The following is a 21436-nucleotide window of genomic DNA, read 5'->3' as shown; positions in this document are numbered from 1 at the left end:
AGTACTGGCGCTTTTAAGAAATTTAAAAGTGGATATATCTCCGGTTCCTGACAGGATATTCCCCAGGACCTTGAGGGAAGCTTGTGTAGAAATAGCAGGAGCTCTGACGGAGATCTTTAATATGTCATTAGAAACGGGGATTGTGCCGGAGGATTGACGTATTGCTCACGTGGTTCTATTGTTTAAAAAGGGTTCTAGAAGTAAGCCTAGCAATTATAGACCTGTCAGTTTGACATCAGTGGTGGGTAAATTAATGGAAAGTATTCTTAGAGATAGTATTAATAATTATTTGGATAGACAGGATCTGATTAGGAGTAACCAGCATGGATTTGTGCGTGGAAGGTCATGTATGACAAACCTTATTGAATTTTTTGAAGAAGTTACGAGGAATATTGACGAGGGTAAGGCAGTGGATGTAGTCTATATGGACTTCAGCAAAGCCTTTGACAAAGTTCCACATGGAAGGTTAGTTAAGAAGGTTCAGTCGTTAGGTATTAATGCTGGAGTAATAAAATGGATTCAACAGTGGCTAGATGGGAGATGCCAGAGATTAGTGGTGGATAATTGTTTATCGGGATGGAGGCCGGTGACTAGTGGGGTGCCTCAGGGATCTGTTTTGGGCCCAATGTTGTTTGTAATATACATAAATGATCTGGATGATGGGGTGGTAAATGGGATTAGTAAGTATGCCGATGATACTAAGGTAGGAGGTGTTGTGGATAATGAGGTGGGTTTTCAAAGCTTGCAGGGAGATTTATGCTGGTTAGAAGAATGGGCTGAACGTTGGCAGATGGAGTTTAATGCTGAGAAGTGTGAGGTTCTACATTTTGGCAGGAATAATCCAAATAGAACATACAGGGTAAATGGTAGGGCGTTGAGGAATGCAGAGGAACAGAGAGATCTAGGAATAACAGTGCATAGTTCCCTGAAGGTGGACTCTCAAGTAGATAGGGTGGTGAAGAAGGCTTTTGGAACGCTGGCCTTTATAAATCAAAGCATTGAGTACAGAAGTTGGGATGTAATGTTAAAATTGTACAAGGCATTGGTAAGGCCAAATTTGGAATATTGTGTACAGTTCTGGTCACCGAATTATAGGAAAGATATCAATAAATTAGAGAGAGTGCAGAGTCGATTTACTAGGATGTTACCTGGGTTTCAGCACTTAAGTTACAGAGAAAGGTTGAACAAGTTAGGTTTCTATTCATTGGAGCGTAGAAGGTTGAGGGGGGATTTGATCGAGGTATTTAAAATTTTGAGAGGGATAGATAGAGTTGACGTGAACAGGCTGTTTCCATTGAGAGTAGGGGAGATTCAAACTAGAGGACATGATTTGAGAGTTAGGGGGCAGAAGTTTAAGGGAAACACGAGGGGGTATTTCTTTACTCAAAGAGTGATAGCTGTGTGGAATGAGCTTCCTGTAGAAGTAGTAGAGGCCAGTTCAGTTGTGTCACTTAAGGTAAAATTGGATAGGTATATGGACAGGAAAAGAGTGTAGGGTTATGGGCTGAGTGTGGGTAGGTGGGACTAGGTGAGATTAAGTGTTCGGCATGGACTAGGAGGGCCGAGATGGCCTGTTTCCGTGCTGTGATTGTTATATGTTATATCCTGTGCTTCATTCACATTAGAGCCTGATCTACATTCTGTCAGATTCTATTATTGCCCAACAGTCCATCAATTTTACCTGTGGATACACTGAATAACTGGGCATAGAATTATCTCAAACATTTGTAACCCACTACTTATTATGGACAGTCCCAAGAATGTATGTGAAAGGAGGTAGTTTGGGCCTGGGACTAGCAATCCCATCCTGTAAAAGCCCAGAGCTACAGAAGCACCAACAGAAGCTTTGAAGACCTTATTTCTGAGAAAGGAAAGACCTTTGAAGATGGGATACACCTGGGAACATCCTGAAAGGCTGGCCCAGGATAGAGGACTCCAGTGATCAGCTGTCAGCAGCCTATGCCCCAGTAGGGGTCATGTGCTTAAGTGAGTAAGTGTGTTACAGTGGCTCAATACACTGATTAGTGTTCAGCTTGGAAGTTCATAATAATTTTAATTTGTCACATTTTTTTTACTGACCAAAAAGCTCTTTCCCATCAAATAACAAAATATTGGGCCCCAACCTAAACTTTTTGTTTGATAAGTTTTCTAAAGTTCCAGCATTTCCTAGAGGAGCCTTGGGCCTCAGATAGTAACTGAGTGAATTACAACCATTTCTGAGAATGGTTCTCCAAAGCCATCTACCCATTACAGATCCAGCTAGACATTAGTGAGAAGACACCTCAACAGTCTTTAGCTTCTTACCACAAGGTGGGTGATCTCCTCAGGTACATGGATTAATTTTATCCCATGATCTTGTCCCAAGTACAATTTCTCCAGAGAATCAATGAAGCAGATCTCCTGTGGAAAAGTCCGGAACCTGTTTCCAGTCAGACCAAGAATCTTCAGCTTAGTTAAGTTCCTTATTTCGGCAGCCACCTACAAATGACATAAGGTTTTATTTGCCTTCTTGAGAACATTGAGGAGTAAAAAGATTGCTTGTATCACAATGAGAATGCGCCTAGATTCAACGAAAAGACTTACCATAACTGTAAGATATAGGAGCAGAATTAGGCTATTCGGCCCATCAAACCTGCTCTGTCATTCCATCATGGCTGATTTATTATCCCGCTCAGCTCCATTTTCCTATCTTTGCCCCATGATATTTGATGCTCTGACTAATCAAAATCCACTTTAAATATACCCAGTGTCTTAGCCTCCACAGACTCACTATTCTCTGGCTAAAGAAATTCTTCCTCATCTCTGTTTTTTTTATTAGTTTTTTTATACATTTTCTACATTGCTACAGATAAAACAACCCCAGATCAAAATGAAGAACATTAACACAGTGCAAAAATAAACATACAATAATAATATAATACAAAAACAGATAATTGAGAAAGCACCCAAATTGAAGACAGGTAAAATTAGTATCCTCCCCAAGCCCCGCAACAAAAAAAGAACTCCAGACCAACCACAAAACAATACAGAGAATATAAATCAGGACAATCAAACCCCCAAAACTGTAAATACACTTAGCAACAGAAGATATTAATGCCTACTACCAAAAAAAGGAGCTGAAAGCAAGGGTCCGAGAAAAAAACCTTAGTTAAGAGGAAGGTTATGAAAGTACTCAATAAAAGGTCCCCAGACCTCATGGAACTTTATATCCGAATTAAGAACTGAATAATGCATTTTTTCAAGGTCTAAACAGGACATAATATCGTTAAGCCATTGAGCATGCGTGGGCGGGGCAACATCTCTCCATCTAAGGAGGATTAAACGTCTAGCCAGGAGAGAAGCAAAAGATAATATTCGACACTTAGTGGAACTCAGACGTAAATCTGTCTCACCCAAAAAACCGAACAAAGCAATTAAAGGGTTAGGTTCTAGGTGGTGATTCAGATATACGATAACGTTATGAAGACATCTTTCCAAAATTTCTCCGAGCTAGGACAAAACCAGTATATATGAATGAGAGAGGCCTCGCCCCTTTTGCATTTATCACAAAGAGGACTAATATTAGGGTAAAATCGAGATAGTTTAGATTTAGACATATGGGCTCTATGAACAATCTTAAACTGTAAAAGACAATGGCAAGCACAGAGAGAGGTTGAATTAACCGATTTGAGAATCGAGTCCCAAGTCTCATCAGATAAGGAGGTATTTAAGTCATGTTCCCTAGCCATTCTAATTTTATCCACAGGGGCACATCGTAAGGCTGCTAATTTATCACGAATCAATGATATTAAACCTTTACCTAGTGGATTAATAGAAAGAAAGAAATCCATAACATTTTTCTCAGGCATTTCAGGGAAATTAGGAATTAAAGGATTAATAAAGTGTCTAATTTGGAGATATCTAAAAAAATGAGCATTGGGCAGATTGAACTTAGCAGAGAGCTGTTGAAAAGATGCGAAGCGATTATCAATAAAAAGATCTTCAAAATGTCTAATGCCCTTCCTATACCAATCATGGAATGCTGAATCATACGTAGTAGGTAAAAAAAGGTGATTATGTAAGATAGGGCTAGAAAAGGAAAAACCATAGAAACCATAAAATTTCCTAAACTGAGCCCATATACGCAAAGTGTGTCTAACAAGAGGATTAACAATTGATCTGGACAAACTACTAGGGAGTACAGAGCCAAGAAGTGCAGAAATAGATAAATCTTTAGTGGAACTCAACTCCATTGCCACCCAATTAGGGCACTCGGGTTGGCCATGGAAAAAAGACCAAAAGGTAGCACAACGTATATTGGCTGCCCAATAATATAAACGAAAGTTAGGTAAAGCCATGCCACCCTCTTTTTTAGATTTTTGGAGATGAACTTTATTAATTCTAGAGCGCTTATTCTTCCACAGATATGACAAAATAATAGAGTCTAAGGAATCAAAAAAGTTTTAGGAATAAAAATTGGGATTGATTGAAATAAATATAAAAGTTTAGGGAGAACATACATTTTAACAACATTAATACGACCTACCAAAGACATAGATAGAGGTGACCATTGTAACAGACTCTGTTTTATAGTATATGAAAGATTGGCAAAATTTTCATGAAAAAGAACTTTAAACTTCCTTGTGACTGTAATCCTAAGATAATTGATTATGAACTACTTTAAAAGGGAGATCACGGAATGTTAATTCTTGTGCTTCTTTATTAATTGGGAAAAGTTCACTCTTATGTAAATTAAATTTATAGCCAGAGAACTGGCTAAACTGATCAAGAAGTGAAAACATTGGAGGTAAGGATGCAGACGGATTTGAAAGAAAAAGTAATAAGTCATCAGCATAAAGAGAAACTTTATGCTCAACACCCCCTCTCCAAATCCTGGTCAATTCAGGACAATTTCGAAATGCTATCGCCAAAGGTTCTATAGCCAAATCAAAGAGAAAGGGACTTAAAGGGCATCCCTGACGGGTGCCACATTTGAGGTTAAATAACTGGGATTTCTGAAAATTAGTCAAAACAGAGGCAGTAGGACACAGATACAGCAACTTGATCCAAGAGATAAAACTTTGACCGAGGTCAAATTTTTCTAAAACTGCAAAAAGGTAGTTCCACTCTATACGATCAAATGCTTTCTCCGCATCAAGGGAAATAACACATTCAGGAATCCCAGTTGGAGGTGAATATAAAATGTTAAATAAACGCCGAATATTAAAAAAGGGAAGACGGTTTTTAATAAAACCAGTTTGATCCTCAGAAATAATAGAGGGAATAACAGTTTCTAATCCATAAGCCAAAACTTTGGCCAAGATTTTAACATCAACATTAAGCAAAGAAATCGGCCTATACGAGGAAAACTCTGTTGGATCTTTACCCTTTTTTAATAAAAGAATAATAGATGCCTCACTAAAAGAGGGTGGCAATTTACCGTAATTAAACGAATCAGATAATACTGAGAATAACTGAGGAGAAAGAAGTGAAGAGAATGATTTTTAAAATTCTACGGGGAACCCATCAGGTCCAAGAGATTTCCCTGAAGACAATGCAGAGATTGCAAAAGATATTTCTTCTGATGATATAGGCGCATTAAGTTTAGCTTTAAAATCAGATGAAAGCGAAGGAATGTTCAGATTATTTAAAAAATGATCAACAGAGATATTCTCATTCAGAGATTCAGAGGAATAAAGTCGAGAATAAAAATTTTTAAATGAGTCATTGATTTCTAAGTGATCCGATGTAAAGTCTCCATTCTCCTTCCGGATCTTTGTAATATGTTGTTTGGCTTTGGAACGCCTCAGCTGATTGGCTAGAAATTTACCAGATCTGTCACCGTGAATATAAAAGCGACTCTTACTTTCAAGAAGTTGGCGTTCGACAGGTTGAGTAGACAAAAGATTAAATTTAGTTTGTTCTACACGCTTCTTGTATAATTCAGGATTCTTAGTTTGAACATACAGTTGATCCAATTCTTTAATCTGATTAATGAGGTCTAATCGATCTGCACAGGACTTTCTATTAAGATTTGCTGTATAGGAGATTATTTGACCCCTCAAATATGCTTTCATGGCATCCCAGACAATCTGGGATGACATTTCAGATGATGTATTGGTGTTAAAATAAAAGGTTATCTGATCCTTAATAAATTTTAGAAAATCATCATCCGATAATAAAGTCGAGTCAAAACGCCAGTGTTTATTCCTCTGAGGGAGACCAGGAAAATTTAAAGACAAAGTAATTGGGGCATGGTCAGAAATCAGTTTACTCTGATAATCACAAGAATAGACAAATGGAATAAGTTGATTATCGAGTAAAAAGTAGTCAATTCTAGTAAAGGTATGGTGAACATGTGAAAAAAAAGAATAGTCTCTCTCAGTAGGATGAAGGAAATGCCATATATCAGAAATAGCATAATTAGAGAGAAAAGATTGAATAACTAAGGCAGATTTAGTAGGTAGTCTAGTAACAGAGGACGATCAATCCAAATTAGGATCTAACCAACAATTGAAATCGCCAGCCAGTATAAGAGAATATGAGTTTAAATCTGGTAGTGAGGAGAAAAAACGTTAAAATAATTAACATCATCAAAATTGGGAGCATACAGGTTTGCTAGTACAACTTTAGTATTATATAATTTACCAGAAACAATAATAAAATGGCCATTTGTATCAGATATCTTATTATGGAGTTCAAAAGGAATATTTGAGTTAATAAGGATGGAGACCCCCCCCCCCCCCAGCTTTGGCGGCAAATGATAAATGAAAATGCTGACCCACCCACTTTGACAAAAGCCGAGAATTATCAAAACTACGAATATGAGTTTCTTGAAGGAAAGCAATGTCAGCTTTGAGTTGTTTAATATGTGAGAAGACCTTCCTTCTTTTAACAGGATGATTCAATCCCTTTACATTCCAGCTCACAAGTTTAAGTGTATTAACCATTATCAATTGTTAGTGCATAGAAGGCAGCAGGCATACAAAAAATCAAGCAGTGCAATAACAGTCTGGGAGCAAAAATGTAAACATAGATCCGTAGAATCAAAACAGAGACGTGTCCTGAATAACAAAGGAAAACAAAAGAAACAGTGAGTAGTGTTGGAATTGGAGAACCCACTCCACACCCGCAACCCAAAACTAGACGGCTACCTAAAAAAGCAGCTAGCTCTACCAAAAAAATTAACCCAAGTATGACTTCCAGTTCTGTGTCATTAACAAAAGTTCCGTATAAATACTATAGCAAATAATAACTAACTTATGCACTAGAAAACAGAATTACAAATAGGAACAACTTCAACAGAAGTATAAAACTTAATACAAAGAAAATCAAAAGAAAACTAAAACTAACCTACCCGCGAAAAATTATAAAAGATTAAAAGAAAAGAAAAAAAAAGGAGGGAGAAAAGGGGGAAATTACAAATTCAAAGAGAGTACTTATCAACCATTTACAGAAAAAAAAGCAAAACTTAAACTATGAATCAACCAACAGGGAGGCCTTCAACAAAAACTCCAAACCTCCAAAACAAGTTAAAGTCAATTGTAGAACTCAATAGATAAAGTTATACAAAAATAAAATAGATTACACAAGTACAATCTAAAAGTCCGCAGGGAAACATTAAACTTAGATTATCTATTTAGAAAAAACGCACCAAGTCCAGGGAGAGATTGACTACAGCCCTTAGAGTTTCAATAGATAATGTCTGAATTATTCAAGTAAAGTCTGAGTTTGGGAAAAATAGTTTAACTTCGAGAAGTACTTATCAACCATTTTAGAAGGTCAGGCCGGTTCCGAAGAAGACGAGGTGGCCGGAAGACTTCCAACAAACGCATCAGCCTCCTTCACTGATTTAAACCACTTATAATCTCCAGTAGTAAGCGTAATTCGAAGATCGGCTGGATTTCGGAGAGAGGGTCTGAATCTGTGATCAAAAAGCACTTTCATTACACCTTTAAACTCAGCACGCCTCTTCAGAACCTGGGGGGGCATAATCCTCCACAAAACGAATGATCGTATTTTGAAAAGCAAAAGTACCTCTGCAGCGTGCCTCCATAATCAAACGGTTTTTCACCTAGTATTGATGAAAGCACAAAATTACCGGCCGTGGACGGGAACCCAGAGTTGCACAGGGAACATACATTCTGTGAGCCCTTTCAAGCTCAGGTGGAGTCGGAAGAATTTCTTTCCCAAAAATCTCACAGAGAAAATCAGAAAAAAATTCAACGGGAGAGCCCTTTTTGATGGCCTCTGGCAAACCAAGAATTCGTAGATTGCAATGTCTGCTCCGGTTTTCAAGATCCACCATTTTGGAAAAAAGTTTACTGTTCTTCTCCTCTAGGTTGGAGCAGAGAGTTTCAAGATATTGAACGTTTTAAATCTTCAGAAGTTGAGACAATGCGAGATAAATATTCAGCATGTTCATCCACTCTAGCATTGATCTGATCCAATTTGAAATCCAGCTGGTTGAAAGAAGTTCTAAATTCATTTCTAAAATCCATTAAAATATCTTGTCGATGTTGTTCCAAAACAGTGAGAATGTCAGTCGGCAAAGCCGTAGAAGTTTCCTTTTTCCTGGTTTTAGTACTTTTGGTAGCCATTATAAGATAGATGTGTTCGCAGGCAGGTAAAAGAGAACTAATAAAATACCTAATTAAGGTTTAAGAAGGGAGACATATAGTGCAAAGATAGGAAGAATGATGGAGCAAAAGTTCGGAGCAACTGAACAATCGCCATCTTACTGGAAGTCCCTCATCTCTGTTCTAAAGGGATCTTCCTTTATTCTGAGACTGTGCCCTCTGGACTTCAACTCACCCATGAAAGGAAACATACACTCCACATTCACTCTATCTAGGCCTTTCAACATTTGATAAGCCAGGGAGAGAATGGACAGGCTGGGGCTTCAGAATCAAAATGATCATCACTGATGCAGACATGAAATTTATTGTTTATGGCAAGAGGACAGTGCAAAGACATAAAATCTATAAATTACCAAAGTAACTAAATAGTGGAAAAGATAGCATTCATGGACCATTCTGAAATCTGATGGCAGACTGGAAGAAGCTATTCCTAACCAATGAGTGTGTGTCTTCAGGGTTTTTACTCGTTGGAGCACTAGAGACTGAAGGGTGATCTTACAGAGGTGTACAAAATCATAGATAGGGAATTGAAAACTAGAGGGTATAGGTTTAGGGTGAAAGGAAAAAAAAGATTTAAAAGGGTGATACATATGTGGACTGAATTGCCCTGTTGTACCTCACTGAGGCAGGTACAATAGCAACATTTAAAAGACACCTGGACAGTACATGGATAGAAAAGATTTCGGGGAAATATGGACCAAACACAAATAGGACTAGTTTAAATTGATGTTGTTGGCCAAAGGTCCTGTTCATGCAGTATTACTGCAACACTTAAATTAGACCGGATCCTTAAGGAATATAAACAAAGCAAGAAAAAACCAGAGCAGAGAATCAGAAGGCACATAAGGCGTACTTAAATTCCTTGGTGAGTAGGATTAAGGAAAATCTCAAGGCATTTATCCATACATATATTAAAAATCAAAAGGCACAGTATCCACATACCCCCCCCCCTCAAAATTTTCATGTTTTATTGTTTTACAACAATGAATTTAATTTGGCATTTTTGACACTGATCAACAGAAAAAGATCACCTTGTAGACAGAAAACAATCTAATTACAAATATAACACACAAAATAATTGATTGCATATTTGCCCCCACTAATATGACACATCAAATCATCACTGGTGCAGATAATTGGATTTAGAAGTCATATAATTAGTAAAATGAAGATCACTGTGTGTAGTCCAGGTGTTTCAAATGATTGTAGTAAAAATACAACTGTATCTGGAGGTCCAACTGCTGGTGAGTCAGCTTACTGGCAAAAAATACACTGCAAAGACAAAAGAACACTTCAAGCAACTCCATGAAAAGTTTATTGAAAAGCACAAGTCAGGAGATGGATACAAGAAGATTTCAAAGTCACTGAATATCCCTCAGAGTATAGTTAAGTACAACTGTAAATCTTACAAAAGCAGGCCATTGTCAAAAACTGAGTGACCATGGAAGAAGGGTGATAGGTGCTGCACTTGAGGCATCAGGGATGAGGTTTGAAGGTACTTGGAGACTAATGATAAAATGAGCCAAGTCAGCATGGTTTCTGTAAAGGGAAATCTTGCCTGACAAATCTGTTAAGAGCTTTCGAGGACTTAACAAGTAGGTTGGACAAAAGAGAGGGTGAGGATGTAATTTACCTGGATTTGCAGAAGATATTTGATACTGCTTACTAAGATAAAATCTATGGAATGCTCTGCCTCCGAAGGCAGTGGAGGTAAATTCTCTAGATGCTTTCAAGAAAGAATTAGATAGAGCTCTTAAAGATAGTGGAGTCAAGGGATATGGAGAGAAGGCAGGAATGGGGTACTGATTGTGGATGATCAGCCATGATCACATTGAATAGTGGTGCTGGCTTGAAGGGCCAAATGGCCTACTCCTGCACCTATTGTCTATAAAATCCTACGGCATTAGGAAAGATACTGGCATGGATGAAATGACTGACAGGCAGGAGGCAGTGAGTGGGAATAAAGGGGGACTTTTCTGGTTGGCTGCTGGTGACTAATGATGTTCCTCAGGGGTCAATATTGGGACTGTTGCTTTTCACATTGTCAGTGATTTTAGATAATGCAATTGATGGCTTTATGGCAAAGTTTGAGGATGATATAAAGATAGGTGGAGGGGTAGGTAGTGTTGAGGAAGCAAGGTGATTGCATCAAGACTGAGACAAATTGGAAGAACGGGGAAAAAATTGGCAGATGAAATAGTGTTGGAAATGTATGATAATACGTTTTGGTAAAAGGAACAATAGTGCAGACTGTTATCTAAATGGGGAGAAGATTCAAACATCAGAAGTGGCGAGGGACTTGTGAGCCATCGTGTGAGACTCCAAGAAGGTTGAATCTGTGGGTAAAGGCGGCAGACGCAATGTTGACATTTATTTCAAGGGGAATAGAATATAAAAGCAAGGAAATAATCCTGAATATATATATATATATATATATATAAGACACTAGTCAGGCTGTACTTGGGAGTATTGTCAACAGTTTAGGGCCTCATATTTCTCGCAGAGAGAATGTGTTGTCATTGGAGATAATCCAGAGGAGGTTCACAAGGATGATTCTGGGAAAGAACGGGTTAACGTATAAAGAGCGGTTGGCCACTTTGAACCTGTATTCACTGAATTTAAAAGAATATGGGGGGGGATCTTATTGAAACCCACCGAATGTTGAAAGGACTGGATCAGGTGTATGTGGAGAGGATGTTTCCTATGGTGGGGATATCCTGAACTAGAAGGCACAACCTCAAAATTGAGGGGCGACTGTTTAGAACAGAGGTAAGGAGGAATTATTTTAGCTGGAAAGTAGCGAATCTGTGGAACGCTCTGCTACAGACTGCAGTGGAGGCCAAGTCTATGAGTATATTTAAAGTGGAAATTGATAGTTTCCTGATTGGCCGGGCATAAAAGGATATGGAGAGAAGGCAGGTTTATGGAACAAGATGAGGAAAAACTTCTTCACACGGAGAGTGGTGAATCTGTGGAATTCTCTGCCACAGGAAACAGTTGAGGCCGGTTCATTGGCTATATTTAAGAGGAAGTTAGATATGGCCCTTGCGGCTAAAGGGATCAGGGGGTATGGAGAGAAAGCAGGTACAGGGTTTTGAGTTGGATGATCAGCCATGATCATACTGATTGGCAGTGCAGGCTTGAAGGGCCGAATGGCCTACTCCTGCACCTATTTTCTATGTTTCTATGGGGTTGAGTGGGATTTGGGATCAGCCATGATGGAATGGCGGAGCAGACTTGATGGGCTGAATGGCCTAATTCTGCTCCTGTCTTATGGACTAAGGGGACTAGTGAGGGAGCCTATCAAGGCACCTATGACAACTCTGAAGGAGTTACAAGCTTCAATGATTGAGATGGGAGAGAGTGCGTATACAACTGTTGTCCGGGTGCTTCACCAGTCACAGCTTTATGACCGAGTAGTAAAGAGAAAGCCACTGTTGAAAAAGACTCACATTAAATCTTGGCTAGAGTTTGCCAGAAGGCATGTGGGAGTCTCTGAAGTCAGCTGGAAGAATGTTCTATGGTCTGATGAAACCAAAATTGAGCTTTTTGACCATTAGACTAAACACTGTTTGTTGTAAGCCAAATACTGCACATCAACAAAAGCACATCATCCCTACTGTGAAGCATAGCTGTGGCTGCAAGCCCTGTGAATACAGAGGGCAAAATGAATGCTGCAAAATACAGGGAAATCCTGAAGGAAAACCTGATGCAGTCTACAAGAGAACTGTGACTTTGGAGAAGATTTGTTTTCCAACAACACAATAACCCCAAGCATAAAGCCAAAGCTACTCAGACTCAGAGCTCAGACCTCAATGCAATTGAAAATTTGTGGCTGGACTTGAAAACAGCTGTTCACTCACAATCCCCATACAATCTTTCAGAGCTTGAGCAGTTTTGTAAAAAAGAATGGGGAAAATTGCAGTGTCCAGATGTGCAAAGCTGATAGGGCTCTATCTACACAGAGTCAAGGCTGTAATTGCTGCCAAAGGTGCATCTACTAAATACTGACTTGAAGGGAGTGAATACTTATGCAATCAATTATTTTCTGTTTTACATTTGTAATGAATTTAGATAATCTTGTCGAGATCTGTTTTCACTTTGGCATGAAAAATTCTTTTTATGCTGACCAGTGCCAAAAAACAAGCCAAGTTAAATCCACAGTGATTCAATGTTGTAAAACAACAAAACATGAAAATTTTCAAGAGGGATAAATAATTTTTATAGGCACCGTAAATAGGGAGAACATAGTACTACCAAGATAATGGAGAAAATTTATATTTGGAGCAAGAGGATGTAGGCAAGGAACTAAATTAATATTGTATTTATTTGTTTGTTTAGTGATAAAGCGTGAAGTGGGCCCTTTAAGCCACTGTGCCCCAGCTGCACCATTATGTGGATTTAACTCTAACCTAATCATGGGACAATTTATAACAACCAATTAAACTACCCGGTACATCTTTGGACTACAGGATGAAACCAAAGCACTCACACATTCTATGGGAAGGATGTACAGACTCCTTACAGAATGGCACTGGAATTTTCATTAGCATTCACCAAGAATGGCACAGAGGACAGTGAAATCAGTGTGAGGGTTTGCAAATAATTTAGGGAACATTGGAATTAAATAGCTGGTGGTATTGGATCTATTGAGAGACAGTAAGGTGGATACTGTAACTTCCCATGGTCTAATGCAAACCTATCCTAGGTTATTGAGAGAGGTAAGAGGCGTTGACAAAGATATTTGCATCCTTTCTATCCACAGGTGAGATTCCGAGGAATGGAGAGTGGAGAGTTATTCTTTTGTTTAAGAAGGCCAATAGGGTTAATCCAGGAAACTATAAGGCAGGGGTAGGAGAACTATTGGACAGGATTTTTTCCAATAGTATCTATTCTCATTGGAAAATCATGGGTTTATTAGGGATAGTCAACATAGATTTTTTGTGGGGCAGGCCATGTCTTATTAACTTAAGATGCATGGGATATGGATCAGTTACAGATACAGTCAGACAAATAGCAAGTAGAGTTTAATCTGTGTTTGTGTGAGCGGTTGCACTTTGGAAGGCCGAGTGTAAGTGGAGAAGCATACAGTAACGTCGGGTCCTTTAGAAGTGAGAGCAGAAAGTACAGTTAACAATGATGTGGCAATTGTTTAATTAGTTCGGCACAATATGATCTACACTGTACAACGTACGTTCTACTTGCACATATAGCCTCTTGTTTTAGTTACCCACAAAGGGAAAATCTACTCTATCCCCTCACAGTCAGAGGTGATCTAATTAAAATGTATAAAATTCTTACTGATTAAAACAGGACAGAATGAAGTGCTGGCACTTCTTGTGAACGGGGTATCTAGAACCAGGAGTCCCAGTTTCAAAGTTATGAATTGGTCATTCAGGTGTAGAAATGAGGAGAAATTTCCCAATTTCAGAAGGGAGAAAATATTGGGAATTGTCTACTGAAGAGGTTATGGAGGCTCAGTTACTGATTATGGTCAAGGGATATGTGTTCAATCAGGAAAGGTTAAAAGATCAGCCATGTTTTATTGAATAACAGGCCAGGCACAAGGAGCCAAATACTGACACCTGCTTCTATTTCTTCAGTTCTTTTGAACTCTTACATTGACTTTGGCATCATGTTCCTCCATTCTTCCTGGTGCTCTATTTCAATCATCCTGTGTTTCATATCTAAGGTGCCAATTCCCCTCCCTGATTTCACCTTTCTCTGTTTTGAATACTCAGATATAAAGATTGGTACCTCTTTTAATTTATTGTCATCCAGCGAGAGCATTTCCAAATGAGACAGGTCACATATTTGCTTTGGGAAGTACCTAAAAAGATTTTGACTGAGATCCAAGAAGCGAATTTCTGTCAAATTGGAGAAACAATAGCTTAATTTCTTTAACTGTATGTTTTTCAAATAGAGGAGCTGTAAGGAGTCAGCCAAATTGCAGATAGCTGTTGGAAATATGTGAAGCTGATTATCAGAGACAGCTAATTCAGTCAAACTGGCTGGCAATGCTTTGACGTTGGCATGTAGTCTATTTCCACTAATATCTAATACACACATACTCAGACATTTGTCAAGGGATTCCGGCATGGTTGTGAGCTTGTTGTGGCTCAAGTATAAATGCTTTAAGTTTTTCAGAGAACCAATATCATCAGGAAGACAATTCAATAAATTCTGTCTCAAATTCAAAACTTCCAGCTTTAGTAGTTGGCAAAATCCTGGCGGCAAACCATGCAACTTGTTGCTCTTCAAGTGAAGTTGTTGCAGTTGGGTCAGGTTCCTGATCTCACAGGGTAAGGTTGTCAGACTGTTCCCTGATAATCCCAGCAACTGGAGGTGATGCAGTTTCTTACAGATCTGGGCTGGAAGCTGCACTAGATTCAGATTGGACAAGCGTAGTTCCTGCAATGCCTGGAGATGGCATAGTACCTGTGTGGGGATACCACAATCCAGCGGATTGTTACTCAGATCCAAACTCTGGAGGTTCTGGCACTCCACAAGCTGATCACAGATCCTGCTCAAGCTGTTGTTGTTCAGGTACAAAACCCTGAGTCTTCGTAGTGAACCAATCTCTGCTGGGATCTCCTCAATCTGATTCCCCTCCAGGTGTAGCTCCTCCAAGTACTGGAGACGCAGGACCGCAGGTGGAATAAAATGTAGCCCTGCGTTTCCCAGGTCCTGAAACAATATGTGGCCCCTCAGCAGCTGCACAACATCTGGGCTGGTTTCGGCTGTACCCAACAGACATGCAACTGCCTGAGAATTGATATCTGCCTGCCTTCTGCACCGTCCAACAGTCAACATCTGGAAACAGAAGTCATATGAGTCTAGCCAGGAACAGGAATACTAGCCCACCATTCCACACTTCCATCATTGCACTTCCAAATTCCCTCCCCACCCTAGACCACCTCATCCTTCACCATTCCACGTTCATCATCATAGATTCATAGGGTTATAGAAAAGTACAGCACAGAAATAGGCACTTTCGTTCATCAAGTCCGTGCCAAGCCATTTAAACTGCCTACTCCCATTTTTCCAGCTGACCCAGACCTTGCTGCAGGCCATTATCTTCCTCACTGGCCACTACTCCCCCAGTCTTGGTGACATCCGCAAATTTGCTGATCCAGTTAACCAGATCATCATCAACATCATTGATACAGATGACAAGCAACAACAGAACCAGCACTGATCCCTGCAGCAAACCACTAGTAACAGGCCTCCAGTGACAGAGGCAAAGATCTACACCAACTTTCCGGCTTCTCCTACAAATTCAATGTTTAATCCAATTTACTACCTCATTCTGAATGCAGAGCAATTGAACCTTCTCAAGCAATGTCCCCTTGGATCCCATGCTTCCTTACTTTCTCAATAAGCCTTGCATGGGGTACCTTATCAAATGCCTTGCCGAAATCCATATACACTACATCTACTGCTCTCCCTTCATTAATGTGTTTAGTCACATCCTCAAAAAATTCAGTCAGGCTCGTAAGGCACGACCTGCCCTTGACAAAGCCATGCTGATTATTCCTAATCATATTATACCTCTGCAAATGTTCATAAATCCTGCCTCTCAGGATCTTCTCCATCAACTTACCAACTACTGAGGTAGGACTCACTGGTCTACAATTTCTTGGGCTATCTCTACTCCCTTTCTTGAATAAGGGAACAACATCCGCAACCCTCCAATCCTCTGGAACCTCTCCCGTCACCATTGATGATGCAAAGATAATCGCCAAAGGCTCAGCAAACTCCTCCCTCACCTCCCACAGTAGCCTGGGGTACATCTATCCAGTCCCAGCGACTTATCCAACTTGATGCTTTCCAAAAGCTCCAGCACATCCTCTTTCCTAATATCTACATGCTCAAGATTTTCAGTCTGCTGCAAGTCATAACTACAATCACCAAGATCCTTTTCCATAGTGAATACTGAAATAAAGTATTCATTAAGTACCTCTGCTATTTACTCCAGTTCAATACACACTTTCCCACTGTCACACTTGATAGGTCCTATTCTTTCACGTCTTATCCTCTTACTCTTCACATACATGTAGAATACCTTGGGGTTTTCCTTAATTCTGCCCACCAAGGCCTTCTCATGGCCCCCTCTGGCTCTCCTAATTTCCTTCTTAAGCTCCTTCCTATTAATATTATAATCTTCTAGATCTCTAACATTACCTAGCTCTCTGAACCTTTTGTAATCTTTTCTTTTCTGCTTGACTAGATTTATTACAGCCTTTGTACACCACGGTTCCTGTACCCTATCATAACTTCCCTGTCTCATTGGAATGTACCTATGCAGAACTCCACACAAACATCCCCGAACATTTGCCACATTTCTTCCATACTTTTCCCTGAGAACATCTGTTCCCAATTTAAGCTTCCAATTTCCTGCCTGATAGCCTCATAATTCCCCTTACTCCAATTAAATGCTTTTCTAACTTGTCTGTTCCTATCTCTCTCCAATACTATCTCCAAAATGCTCTCCCACTGAGAGATCTGACACCAAACCAGGTTCATTTCCCAATACCAAATCAAGTACAGCTTCTCCTCTTGTAGGCTTATCTACATATTGTGTCAAGAAACCTTCCTGAACACACCTAACAAACTCCACCCCAACTAAACTTCTTGCTCTAGGGAGATGCCAATTGATGTTTAGGAAATTAAAATCTCCCATCATGACAACTCTGTTATCATTACACCTTTTCAGGATCTGTTTCCCTATCTGCTCCTCGATATCCCTGTTACTACTGGGCGGCCTATAAAAAACACTCAGTAAAGTTGACTCCTTCCTGTTCCTAACCTCAACCACAGAGACTCCATAGACCATCTCCATGGTGTCTACCGTTTTCGCAGCCGTGATACTATCTCTGATCAACAGTGCCATGCCCCCACCTCTTTAGCCTCCCTCCCTGTCCTTTCTGAAACATCTAAAACCTGGGACTTGAAGTAACCATTCCTGTCCCTGAGCCATCCAAGTCTCTGTAATGGCCACCACATTATATCTCCAAGTACTGATCCACGCTCTAAGCTCATCCGATTTGTTCACAACACTCCTTGACAATAGACAATAGGTGCAGGAGTAGGCCATTCAGCCCTTCAAGCCAGCACCACCATTCTATGTGATCATGGCTGATCATCTACAATCAGTACCCCTGCCTTCTCTCCAAATCCCTCGACTCCACTATCTTTAAGAGCTCTATCTAACTCTTTCTTGAAAGCATCCAGAAAATTGGCCTCCACTGCCTTCTGAGGCAGAGCATTCCATAGATCCGCAACTCTCTGGGTGAAAAAGTTTTTACTCAACTCTGTTCTAAATGATCTACCCCTTATTCTTAAACTGTGGCCTCTGGTTCTGGACTCCCCCAACATCGGGAATATGTTTCCTGCCTTTAGCATGCCCAATCCCTTAATAATCTTATATATTTCAATCAGATCCCCTCTCATTCTTCTAAATTCCAGTGTATACAAGCTCAGTCGCTCCAATCTTTCAACATATGACAGTCCCGCCATCCTGGGAATCAACCTCGTGAACCTATGCTGCACTCACTCAATAGCAAGAATGTCCTTCCTCAAATTTGGAGACCAAAACTGAACACAGTACTCCAGGTGTGGTCTCACCAGGGCCCTGTACAACTGCAGAAGGACCTCTTTGCTCCTATACTCAACTCTGCTTGTTATGAAGGCCAACATGCCATTAGCTTTCTTCACTGCCTGCTGTACCTGCATGCTTACTTTCAGTGACCTTTGAACAAGGACACCTAGTTGTACTTCCCCTTTTCCAAACTTGACACCATTCAGATAGTAATCTGCCTTCCTGTTCTTGCCACCAAAGTGGATAACCTCACATTTATCCACATTAAACTGCATCTGCTATGTATCTGCCCACTCACCCAACCTTGTCCAAGTCACCCTGCATTCTCCTAACATCCTCCTCATATTTCACACTACTACCCCTACTCTTCATGATTTTTATAAATGACCTGGATGAAGAAGTGGAGGGATGGGTTGGTAAATTTGCTGATGGCACCCAGCTTTGTGTCATCTGCAAATTTGCTAATGTTACTTTTAATCCCTTCATCTAAATCATTAATGCATATTGTAAATAGCTACGGTCCCAGCACTGAGCCTTGCAGTACCCCACTAGTCACTGCCTGCCATTCTGAAAAGGACCCATTAATCCCTACTCTTTGTTTCCTGTCTGCCAACCAATTTTCTATCCATGTTAGTGCCCTACCCCCAATATCATGTGCTCTAATTTTGCCCACTAATCTCCTATGTGGGCCCTTATAAAAGGCTTTCTGCAAGTCCAGGTACACTACACCCACTGGCTCGCCCTTGTCCATTTTCATAGTTACATCCTCAAAAAATTTCAGAAGATTAGTCAAGCATGATTTCCCTTTCGTAAATCCATGCTGACTCAGACTGATCCTGTTACTGCTATCCAAATGTGCCACTATTTCATCTTTTATAATTGACTCCAGCATCTTCCCCACCATTGATGTCAGGCTAACTGGTCTATAATTTTTTCTCTCTTCCTCTTTTCTTAAAAAGTGGGATAATATTAGCTATCCTCCAATCCTCAGGAACTTATCCTGAATCTATAGAACATTGGAAAATGATTACCGATGCATCCACGATTTCCAGAGCCATTTCCTCAAGTACCCTGGGATGCAGACCATCAGGCCCCGGGGATTTATCAGTCTTCAGTTCCATCAGTCTACCCAACACCATTTTCTGCCTAATATGAATTTTCTTCCGTTTCTCTGTTACCCTAGGTCCTCTAGCCACTTACGTTTGGAAGATTGTCTGAGTCTTCCCTAGGAAGACAGATCCAAGGTACCTGTTCAACTCGTCTGCCATTTCCTTGTTCCCCATAATAAATTCGCCCGTTTCTGCCTTCAAGGGCCCAACTTTGGTCTTAACTTTTTTTTCCTCTTCACATATTTAAAGAAGCTTTTACTATCCTCCTTTATATTCTTGACTAGCTTACCTTCGAACCTCATCTTTTCTCCCCGTATTGCCTTGCGTTAAAATAGACCTTCGGTCTGAGCGCGTCCCTATCCTCCCTCTCGCACTGTCTACAAGCTTTCTCTATTTGTGAGCCAACCTCCTCTTCCCCAGTCTATTCAGTTCGGTTCCCACCCCCCAACAATTCTAGTTTAAACTCTCCTTAGCAAATCTCCCCGTCAGGATATTGGCCCCCTTGCGGTTCAAGTGCAACCCGTCCCCCAGCCCCCCCTCCACCATCCTTCCCCCTCCCCCTCCCTCTCCCTCTCCCCCTACCCTCCTCGTACTCCTGTTTTTCCTCCTCACCACTCGCCCCTTCGCAGGAGGTTACTTCCGGTGAGACGCCGATAGCGGTTTCCATGGAACCGGACGGAACCTCCGCTGACGTCACAGAGGGCGGAGCCGGCGCGCGGCTAACCATGTAGGTGCGACTATCCACAACTCTTACCTTGGTGTCTGGACAAACTAACCTATATACCTTTTTATTTCCTCATTTAATTCATTTATAAAACTCACAACGAAAACGGGTCATTGTGGAACACCTTGTGGTGAACTATGTGCCTGTCGGGACACGCCCCCTGCTGACTGCTCCTGTGGCTCCTCCCACAGGCCCCTGTGGACACGCCCCCGGCTGACTGCTCCTGTGGCTCCTCCCACAGACCCCTGTGGACACGCCCCCTGCTGACTGCTCCTGTGGCTCCTCCCACAGGCCCCTGTGGACACGCCCCCTGCTGACTGCTCCTGTGGCTCCTCCCACAGGCCCCTGTGGACACGCCCCCTGCTGACTGCTCCTGTGGCTCCTCCCACAGGCCCCTGTGGACACGCCCCCTGCTGACTGCTCCTGTGGCTCCTCCCACAGACCCCTGTATAAAGGCGATCTGAGGCCTGACGCTCGGCCTCAGTCTCCAGGACAAAGTACGATGGTCACTCACTCCTGGTTCCTTCTTCCAGTCAATAAAAGCCGCTATCTCGCCTTACGTCTCAGTGTGAGTTATTGATGGTGCATCACACCTACTTCCAGGCAGAATACGCTCTATCTACAACCACCCTCTACCGTTGCAGGCAAGCCAATTCCGAATTCATACAAACGAGAGAAAATCTGAATGTGCTGCAAATCCAAGCAACACAAAATGCTGGAGGAACTCCGCAGGCCATGCCTCGATGAAGGGTTTCGGCCGGAAAAGTCTTTTCCATAGGTGCTGCCTGGCCTGCTGAGTTCTTCCTTCAATTTGTGTGTGTTACTCCGAATCTTGCTTTCTTGGAGCGATGATGGATGAGAGGTGACCTGATAGAAGTGTGTGAGATGTTGAGAGGGATCAATCACGTGGATAGTCAGAGGCTTTTTCCCAGGGCTGAAATGGTTCCCACAAGAGGACACAGGTTTAAGCTGCTGGGGAGTAAGTGCAGAGATGTCGGGGGTAAGTTTTTAACGCAGAGAGTGGTGAGTGCGTAGAATGGGCTGCCAGCAACGGTGGTGGAGGCGGATACGATAGGGTCTTTTAAGAGACTTTTGGATAGGTACATGGAGCTTAGAAAAATAGAGGGCTATGGGTAACCCGAGGTAATTTCTCAGGTAAGGACATGTTCAGCACGGCTTTGTGGACTGATGGGCCCATATTGTGTTGTAGGTTTTCAGTGCTTCTATGAATCCACATACACTGCCATGTTTCCCTGGATCCCATGACTCCTAACATTCTGAATGAGCCCACCACGTGAGGAGCCTCATCAAAGTCCAAAAAAAAAACTCCATCATCTGCTCTACCTTTATAATTATGCTTTTGAAGTGATCACAATGCCATTAG

General features: G+C 41.0%; 1 protein-coding gene across 6 annotated transcripts in view; it reads right to left on the bottom strand.

Moving 5' to 3' along the window:
- Nucleotides 1-19993, bottom strand: part of LOC132406000 (leucine-rich repeat and IQ domain-containing protein 4-like) — a 155712-nt gene extending 135719 nt beyond the window's left edge. For 2 of the 6 annotated variants that reach the window (XM_059991114.1, XM_059991154.1), the window contains exons 1-3: nucleotides 19251-19834; nucleotides 14376-15431; nucleotides 2305-2478 (exon numbers count right to left, since the gene is read on the bottom strand). In XM_059991114.1, coding sequence (XP_059847097.1) covers nucleotides 2305-2478; nucleotides 14376-15431; nucleotides 19251-19358 — 1338 coding nt within the window. In that variant the 5' untranslated portion in view covers nucleotides 19359-19834. Of the gene's footprint in view, nucleotides 1-2304; nucleotides 2479-14375; nucleotides 15432-19250; nucleotides 19835-19921 lie in introns of those variants that run through there. The other 4 variants (XM_059991131.1, XM_059991145.1, XM_059991121.1 and 1 more) reach the window with 4 other exon arrangements.
- Between the last annotated feature and the right edge of the window lie 1443 nt (nucleotides 19994-21436).

Source organism: Hypanus sabinus, chromosome 2 (assembly GCF_030144855.1).
Source record: "Hypanus sabinus isolate sHypSab1 chromosome 2, sHypSab1.hap1, whole genome shotgun sequence".
Taxonomy (NCBI): domain Eukaryota; kingdom Metazoa; phylum Chordata; class Chondrichthyes; order Myliobatiformes; family Dasyatidae; genus Hypanus; species Hypanus sabinus.
The sequence above is the reverse complement of the archived record's forward strand: the minus strand, read 5'-3'. Positions and strand labels throughout refer to the sequence as shown.